Source organism: Mus musculus, chromosome 13 (assembly GCF_000001635.26).
Source record: "Mus musculus strain C57BL/6J chromosome 13, GRCm38.p6 C57BL/6J".
Classification (NCBI taxonomy): Eukaryota; Metazoa; Chordata; class Mammalia; order Rodentia; family Muridae; genus Mus; species Mus musculus.
Genome location: NC_000079.6, coordinates 3,848,609 through 3,858,189, shown reverse-complemented (window position 1 = coordinate 3,858,189; position 9,581 = coordinate 3,848,609). Strand labels below are relative to the sequence as shown.

The following is a 9,581-nucleotide window of genomic DNA, read 5'->3' as shown; positions in this document are numbered from 1 at the left end:
ATCTCCAGCATTATATAGACAGTGTGTGGCAGTACACATGTACAATTCCAGCATGGGGTAGGTTGTGGGGCAAAGACTTCCTCTTGCAGGACCCAAGAATTTCATTTCCAATGTGTATTTGTGTTAAGATGTTTGACCTCTGAGTCCCTATTGCAAAGAAAAACTAGATTTAACCTGGGCGAGAACATTTCCTGCTGTTGGCAAGGTGCTGCATAGGAAATGCCCTGACGTTTGATCTCCAGCTTCTGCTGATTCTGCCCAGTTATAAAGCTTGCAAAGACTAGATGCCTAGTTAACTAAGTCCAGGCTCTTTTATCCCCAGTCATCCAAGAGGTTGTAGATTCAGAGTTGGAGAATTCACTTAGTTCTCCCACTGCGAGGGCTAGGAAGAGCATGGATAGTTAGCAAAAACTACCATCTAATTCTCTCTAGGTGTGGCTTAGGCTGGAGGATGATTTTCGTCTAAGTACCCCTCTGAATTCTTTAATCTTCTAAGGCCTGCAGGTATTATTTTTAGTCTAAAATAGACTAAAATACAAAGAGTATAATAGTTACCATCCAGGTAGTCTGCTCCCAGACCAGAAAACCAAACACTAAGGGGAAATCCAGAGGCTTGCCTCACTTCTTTCTCTCCCTAGAAGACACAGCCATTCTGGATTTCATCTTTATTCTTCTCATGCACTAGACAAAAACATTCACCCTTGAGAGATAAAGTAGAAATTTTTTTTTATATAGAAAAATCAATTTGTGTTCTCCTTAGAGTCAAGCAGTTGCCATCAGATGTTTAGATTTTGTGGATCAGTAACATTTCAAAATAGATTTGAAGATACGAGAAACCCAATCCAAACCCCTAAATGACCCTCTGATATCATGGTAGCTTCCTGCTACCATGTAAGAACACTGAAACACTGGAACAGCAGCTTCTTGGAGTTTTCAACAAAACCTGAATGAATGCCAAGCTTTTCTCTAGCTTCTCTTTTGCTTTTGTTGATTTTGAAACAGCCTCAGGTAGCCCAAGCCAGCCTAAAAGTCGCTATGTAGCCAGGAATGACTGAATTTCTAATCCTCCTGCATCTGCTTCCCAAGTGATACAGGCCTATACCACCCTACTGGATTTTATGCAATGCTGGAAATCAAAACCAGGTTTCTTAAATACTACACAATCCTTACCCTCCACACACACACACACAAGTACATCTGCAGTCCATCCTGTCTATTTATATTTAATTTTATCTTGCCACAGAAACCTTGCAGTATTTCCTCTTGGGCTAAAGAGTAATCCCTACTTTGGACAATCGGCCTGAGGCTGCCTCTGCCCTATTTCCCTAGCTTATCTCCCCGTCCTTCCACCAGAGCTTCTGCCTGTTCTTCTGCCCTTGGCACTTCCCTCCCATGCCTCAAAGCACAATGAGGGGAGCCTGTAGTCAACTTCCGAATCTCTCTCACCCATTCCCACAGACACCAACCCAGCCCTTTTCATCCCCTGCAAACCAGGCTTCCACCCAGCAGGCTAGAAGGTATCCAAAGGGGACAGATATCCGAAGACAGACTGGAGAGGAACAAGGCAGCTATGTGTAAGGACCAAAGAAACTGGAATAACCTCAGAGTAATCCCACCATGGAGAAATTTAAAAACAAAACAAAAAAACAACCTCTCAGACATGGCTGACTTCCCTTAGTGAACTTGACCCCTTCCTCCCTCCACTGAGCTCTGTGCTCAAGCTGGGATAAAGCAGACAAGCTCCACTACTCACTACCACAGGTGTGTGCTCTCCATAGGTGTGTGCACCCAGCACAGGCACACCAGAATGAGGGGTGAAGGAATTGGCTGGGCTGAAGCATTTTGCAATAGCTCTTCAGAAAATCCCCCCCCCCCTCTCATCTCCCCACCCAGATGAGAACCATTGACTTGGCATGGCTGAGACAAGATAAAACCAAGGATAATTTGAGCTTAAATTCGATGAAAGAGGGAAAGAAAAGAAAGGGAGGAAGGAAGGAAGAGAGAGAGAGAAGAAAGAAAAGAAAAGGAAGGAAGAAAGAGAGAAGAAAGAGAGAGAGACAGAGAGAGAAAGGAAGGAGGAAGGGAGGGAGGGAAGGGGAAGAAAAAAATCCCATCCCATTTCATGAAGGAGGGAGCAGGAACCTGGGCTTGTTAAACAGCAAGCAAGACTCTTCAAGTAGTGTTCAAAACCAGACAGCAGTGTCCTCGCCCAAGTTCAAATAGTGACATTCCTTACCTTGGATGTGGACAGGGGGTGGGGGAAAAGGGGGTGGAGTGGGGAAGCCCTGGCAGCCCTTCATCTTTCTCCTCCACCTTTTATCTGGAAAGAACCCCTCAAGCTGAATCCTTGAAAAAAATATCAGAGCCTTACAAGGCCAAGAGGAATCTGCAGTCAGAAGTCAGAGCCAGCAGTGTTCTCTCTGTGGGGACATGAACAACCTGGTATCAGCTTTGGAAACCCAGCATCAGTATTTCTGCCTTCTGTGTGTAACTGCCATCACTTCCTCTATACCACTTCCATCCCCTTGCCCATCAAATATGTGCTCTGGTCTCGTCTCATATGGCTACATATCTGTGGGTTTTGTAAAGTGGATTCCATTCCTCCAGACTCAGCTTTTTAAAATATCTCTGGGGATAATGCAGTTCAGATACAGCATCCATGCATACACAGAAATACATGCATATATTGAGATACACACAGGGATACATGCATGCAGTGACATGTACACTTATACACACATACAGGCATACATCTCTAAACCCATGTGGATATACATGGAGAATATAGACAAACATGTACATACACAATGCACACAGACTGGCTTATGAAGACAGACATACACATGTGCAGAAGCACAAATATAGAGACAATTCTCACCCTCTTTTTTTTCAAGATTTTCGCAAAACAGGCTGTGTGTAAGAAAGAGGGTGACTTTTCTTTGTGCGGGTGCATTTGGTCCTGCCCATCCCAGGGCTTAAAGCTCAAAACAACTACTTCCTCCATGTGACCTCCCCCACCACATACCAGTACTTACCTTTCCTCCTTATGGGGAACTAGGGAAGACAAGAGGTAGGCAGAAGGCTTCTCCAGTTCTATGGAAGCGATCACAGGCCCAAAGTATGTATTGTTGGAAGCCCTTGGGATTCTCCTTTTTAGTTAAACACCAAGCACACAGAATTTGCATTTTTATTTAAACTGTTATAAGAGCCCTGGGAGGTAGGAAGTGCCCATTCCACAGCAAGAGGGAGAGGAGAGACACACCCAGGGAAACCATCCTCTGACCAGAGTCTCAGCAGGCAGAGAAGGGACTAGTGAGCAGCTCCAGATGGCACAGCATCCAGAGCCAATAAAGTCTTCCTCACTCATGAGATAGTTTCCATACACCACACAGACTTCTCTTCTTTTTAACACCACCACAAAAGCAGAGCGCTGCAAGAAGGCACAAGTGCCTGTCAGAGTCAGTCAGATATGTGGACCTTGTATACAGTCTCAATGTAGTGACTCAAAAACTGCTCATAGTTCACCTTCCCATCTTGGTCTGCACCAAACACATGGATCATGCCCTCCAGCTCCTCCTGGGAAAGCGGCTCTCCCATCTTGGACAAGCCTTCTTTGAGCTCATCCACAGTGATGTACCCATCACCATTCTGGTCAAGGACACTGAACATAGCCTGCAGCTCCTGCTCTTTAGTGTACTTTTTGATGGACTTAAAGAATTCTTCAAAGCTGATCTTGCCATCACCATCTGTGTCCAACTTGGAGATGAGAGCCTTCAGTTCCTCATGTGAGAGGTTCTTGCCCAACTGCTTCATTACATCTCCAAGTTCCTGGACGTTGATATGGCCATCCTTATTCTTGTCAAGCCAAAAAAAAAGGTCTGAAGTACTCGGCCACCTCCTCCTTAGTAAACCCGTGAGACATCTCTGTACCTTACAAAGCTTCTGAGCTTGGTGTCAACTGGATGTCAGTCTGCTGCTCCTGCGGTTTCTGGTCCAGTGCTCAAGGCTACTGCTGGGCTCTGAAGCTGTGCCTGTTGAAGAGCTGAGCTATAGGTAGCCTTGCCATGGCATAGGAACCCCCTCCTTTTCTGTGATTGGAGCAAAGGGAGGAGACTCCCCACCCTCCTCTCCTTGCCCCCAGGCATGATGCTCCTCCCAGGGAAGGACAGACAAGGAATGACATCATTTTAATGGATGAGAAGATCTGTGGATAAGTTGATAGGAAGTGGCCTGGAGGGCATGGGACAAAGCCTGCCAGCCTGTCCTGGCCCACATAGCAGACCACCCCACTGCATGGACATCTGCCTAGACACACTTCCCCTGTGGCTGATTTTCATAGAGGCTTTGACCACACTGGTGGTTTCAAGAAAGCTTCCCCAATTTCACAGAGACTCACTGGGGAGAGGCACATGTGTCAAAGAAGCTGTCAGGGATCAGGATCAGCAGTCCTTAGTGGGGTTCAGTTTAGTACCCTTCTCAGCTCTTATCCTAAGGGTGAGCTTGATGGAAAGGGGGAAGTACCAAGTCTTCCTAGATTTACCTATAGCCTTCACTGCACTCGCTAGTGCTGGGCAAGAAAAGAGGATGGGGCTGTCTGTCTTTAGCATCCAGGAAGTAAGGAGCTGGGTATCATTCTGCTGCTGTGGCATCCTTTACAAAAACAAGCGTGAAGTGTGAATTCAGAGGTGAGAGGAAGGATCTCTCATCTCCCCTAGTGAGTCCTACAATTCCGCAGCTAAGTCCAGTGTTCTCTGGACTCTCTGGTTCTCCATTGGAGATGAGAGATGTTCATTCCATGCACAAAGCAGGGAAAGAAACTTAGGTCAGAGAGTCTTGCCTGGGTGGGTGCTGCTTCTTCACTGGAAGGCAATGTGTGGCCAGCAAAGTCCAAGGACAGGGCAGCCGTGACAGGAACTTGAGCACTTTGGGATCTCCTGTACCAGCCCTAAGCACACTAGTCCACTTGGGACCCCTTACCCATGGCCTTCTGTGTATGCTCTACATTCTGAAAGGAAACCCATCCCTGTACAACCTGGGACAGGTTATTGGATTTAGACCAAGACCTCACTCTTGTGGGGTAGTCTTTAAGACTTTCCAAAGGTGGGAACATCGCTTGTGACTAGACATTTGCCATGTAGTACCCAAGATGAGGTTCAAGTAAGCCCCTTTTTAACTGCTGATGACTCTGCCTTCCTCCACTCTTGCACAGCCTTAGGAACAAACTTCTTTATTATCCTACTGAGAAACTTAACAAATTCTACCTGTCTCTAAGTCAATCAGTTTAATGCATCTCTGAAGTGAGAAATACCCAGATTCTCTGGCACTCCACCCTGGCTCCAAGCCTGTGTCTAGGGGACCTCGGGTGTAGAGAGAGAGATGCAAAGAGAAAGGCTCCAGTTAGGGAGTTTCTTTCCAAAATTTTTTTTTTTAAATCTCTTGAAGAAGGATTGCTATCTCATCCCTGTGCTGGAAAAATACAGAGGCCTCAATAAATATTAAGCAGGCAATTTCTCAATGAACCTGACAACCAGTTCTGGGTGGAGAATGTCATTGTAACCAGGACAGCAGAGTGAGCAAGCATCTTGCTGGGTGAGAGACATGGGAAAGTTGGGGCTCTTAATAACACCTTCATCTGGGAAGTGGTGGCACACGCCTTCAATCCTAGCACTTGGGAGGCAGAGGCAGGTGAATTTCTGAGTCCTAGGCCAGCCTGGTCTACAGAGTGAGTTCCAGGACTGCCAGGGCTGCACAGAGAAACCCTGTCTCAAAAAAAAAAAAAAAAAAAAAAAACAACAACAACAAAATAACGAAAAACAAAAACAAAAAACCCCCACAGCTTCAATCCAGCTGCTTTGTTTCTTTTTTAAAATAGTATTTGAAGATATCATCTATATTTGAAATTTTCTTTTCTTCTTATCTAATTAGCAGAGCCTTTGACTTAAACCTAAATACATAATAATGGTTGTGCTATTATGTGCCTCTAGCTACGTAGTACTTATATTCAATGCTAGGAGTTTTGCTGTTACTAGCTCCTGATTCATTGCTGATATGTCCAAATATGTCCCAATTTCTTCATCTGTAAACAAAGGTGATGCATCTACTGTATCTAAGGAGAACAATTAAGACAGAAGTAAAAAGTTCAGGTGAACAGATGTTTCTACTCTATGATAAACCTCATATTCAAGGATAAGCTGGTTTAGCTTTGGTAGAAGCCTGAAAGAATATCTACTTGAATCTCTTCCTTCCCCTTCCCCTTCCCCTTCCCCTTCCCCTTCCCCTTCCCCTTCCCCTTCCCCTTCCCCTTCCCCTTCCCCTTCCCCTTCCTTCCCCTTCCCCTTCCCCTTCCCTTCCCTTTCCTTCCCTTCCCTTCCCCTCCTCTTCTTCCTCTTCTTGTTTTTCCTCTTCTTTTTCTTCTTCACATTCTTCTCCTTCTTGTTTTTCCTCCTCCTCCTCCTCCTCCTCCTCCTCCTCCTCCTCCTCCTCTTCTTCTTCTTCTTCTTCTTCTTCTTCTTCTTTTCTCCTCCTCCTCCTCTTCCTCCTCCTCCTCTTCCTCCTCCTCCTCTTCCTCCTCCTCTTTCTCCTCCTCCTCTTCCTCCTCCTCTTCCTCCTCCTCCTCTTCCTCCTCCTCTTCCTCTTCTTCCTCCTCTTCCTCCTCCTCTTCCTCCTTTTATTCCTCCTCCTCCTATTCCTCCTTCTTCTTCTTCTTCTTCTTCTTCTTCTTCTTCTTCTTCTTCTTCTTCTTCTTCTTCTTCTTCTTCTTCTTCTTCTTCTTCTTCTCAAGACTGTTTTTTTTTTGTGTGTGTGTGTGTAGTCCTGGCTGTCCTAGAACTCACTTTGTAGACAAAGCTGGCCTCGAATTCAGAGATTCACCTGTCTCTGCCCCCTCTACCCCTGCTTCTGCCCCTGCCTCTGCCTCCAGCGTGCTGGAATTAAAATCTCTGGCCCCAATTGGAGGGGAGGTCCTTTGTTCTGTGGAGAGTGAAGCCTCCTCTAGGGGGATGCTAGAGAGGTGTAGTGGGAGTTGGTGGGTGGGTGGCAGAGCACCCTCTTAGAGGCAAAATGGAGGGGAAATAGGGTGGGGAGGTTGTGGAGGGTAGACTGGGAAGGGGAACTTTTGAAATGTAAGTAAATAAAATAACCAATAACAAAGACTTTAAAAAGGTAAAATAGACTTAAACAACAAGACAAAACAACAATAACACATGTGCACCTTTGTGGGCGGGAGTACCAGAGGCTTTCCATGGAAACCTCTGCCCAGACCTGGTTCGAGGGTTTCTGAGAAGGGAAACAAATGCAGTCAGGGAGGGGAAGTCACTTCTCTGCTTCAGCTGTGTCAGTTGGCGTTGGGTCAGGCTAGATCAACAAGCCTACCTGCCAGTGAGGAGTGTGGCAGGGCCTCAGGCAGTGCTTCCGGAGAGCAGATCTCTTCCCAAGTGTTTCGGCTCTTAGGACAAAGGCTTGGACAGTGGAGTAGTTCTCACACACCTTTTATTTCCTGATAGGATTTATATACAGTTTAGAGGATGTTTTGATTTTTTGTTTTTTGAGACAAGGTTTCTCTGTAGCTTTGGCTGTCCTGGGACTCACTCTGTAGACCAGGCTGGCCTTGAACTCATTGGCTTGGACTGAGAGTTTGGGAAACCTTATTTGCATGTGGGAGGGCTTGGTGCAACCACTAAGTGATTGATGTTGCATACCTCTCTGCAGGGGGGCTGTGGAAGGCTGTAGCTACATGACAGGAGCCAGGTGCCCAGGAGGCATGGCCGAACTCCTGTCCCTTGCAGGTGGAAATCTCTGCCCACAGGGGCTCCAGGGTTCCAGACCTTTGCTCAACTGGGAACCAGGCTATCTGCACAACCCACCACCCCACAACACACACTTTTTTAAAAATATTTTTTTTATTATGTATTTTCCTCAATTACATTTCCAATGCTAACCAAAAGTCCCACATACCCTCCCCCCCTCCACTCCCCTACCCACCCATTCCCACTTTTTGTCCCTGGCGTTCCCCAGGTACTGGGGCATATAAAGTTTGCGAGTCCAATGGGCCTCTCTTTCCAGTGATGGCTTACTAGGCCATCTTTTGATACATATGCAGCTAGAGTCAAGAGCTCCGGAGTACTGGTTAGTTCATAATGTTGTTGCACCTACAGGGTTGCAGATCTCTTTAGCTCCTTGGTTACTATCTCTAGCTCCTCCATTGGAGGCCCTGTGATGGATCCAATAGCAGACTGTGAGCATCCACTTATGTCTTTGCTAGGCCCCGGCCTAGTCTCACAAGAGACAGCAATATCAGGGTCCTTTCAGCAAACGCTTGCTAGTGTATGCAATGGTGTCATTGTTTGGAGGCTAATTATGGGATGGATCCCTGGATATGGCAGTCTCTAGATGGTCCATCCTTATGTCTCAGCTCCAAACTTTGTCTCTGTAACTCCTTCCATGGGTGATTGTTTCCAATTCTAAGAAGGGGCAAAGTGTCCACACTTTGGTCTTTGTTCTTCTTCAGTTTCATGTGTTTTACAAATTGTCTCTTATATCTCGGGTATACTAAGTTTCTGGGCTAATATCCACTTATCAGTGAGTACAAATCATTTGAGTTCTTTTGTGATTGTGTTACCTCACTCAGAATGATGCCCTCCAGGTCCAACCATTTGCCTAGGAATTTCATAAATTCATTCCTTTTAATAGATGAGTAGTACTCCATTGTGTAAATGTACCAGATTTTTTGTATCCATTCCTCCGTTGAGGGGCATCTGGGTTCTTTCCAGCTTCTGGCTATTATAAATAAGGCTGCTATGAACATAGTAGAGCATGTGTCCTTCTTACCGGTTGGGACATCTTCTCGATATATGCCCAGGAGAGGTATTGCGGGATCCTCTGGTAGTATTATGTCCAATTTTCTGAGGAACCACCAGATTGATTTCCAGAGTGGTTGTACAAGCTTGCAATCCCACCAACAATAAAGGAGTGTTCCTCTTTCTCCACATTCTCACCAGCATCTGCTGTCACCTGAATTTTTGATCTTAGCCATTCTGACTGGTGTGAGATGGAATCTCAGGGTTGTTTTGATTTGCATTTCTCTGATGATTAAGGATGCTGAGCATTTTTTCAGGTGCTTCTCAGCCATTCAGTATTCCTCAGGTGAGAATTCTTTGTTTAGCTCTGAGCCCCGTTTTTTAATGGGGTTATTTGATTTTCTGGAGTCCACCTTCTTTCGTTCTTTATATATATTGGATATTACTCCCCTATCTGATTTAGGATAGGTAAAAATCCTTTCCCAATCTGTTGGTCGCCTTTTTGTCTTATTGACAATGTCTTTTGCCTTGCAGAAGCTTTACAGTTTCATGAGGTCCCATTTGTCAATTCTCGATCTTACAGCACAAGCCATTGCTGTTCTATTCAGGAATTTTTCCCCTGTGCCCATATCTTCAAGGCTTTCCCCCACTTTCTCCTTTGTAAGTTTCAGTGTCTCTGGTTTTATGTGGAGTTCCTTGATCCACTTAGACTTGACCTTAGTACAAGGAGATAGGCATGGATCAATTTGCATTCTTCTTTATGATAACTACCAGTTTTGCCAGCAC

General features: G+C 45.6%; 1 protein-coding gene across 1 annotated transcript; it reads right to left on the bottom strand.

The window, feature by feature from the left end:
- Nucleotides 1-3,428: 3,428 nt before the first annotated feature.
- On the bottom strand, nucleotides 3,429-4,017 carry Calm5 (calmodulin 5). The gene is made up of 2 exons (NM_001008706.2): nucleotides 3,896-4,017; nucleotides 3,429-3,855 (listed from the first exon to the last, which is right to left on the bottom strand). The coding sequence occupies exons 1-2, from the start codon at nucleotides 3,920-3,922 to the stop codon at nucleotides 3,460-3,462; spliced, it is 423 nt and encodes a 140-aa protein (NP_001008706.1). The 5' UTR covers nucleotides 3,923-4,017; the 3' UTR covers nucleotides 3,429-3,459.
- Between the last annotated feature and the right edge of the window lie 5,564 nt (nucleotides 4,018-9,581).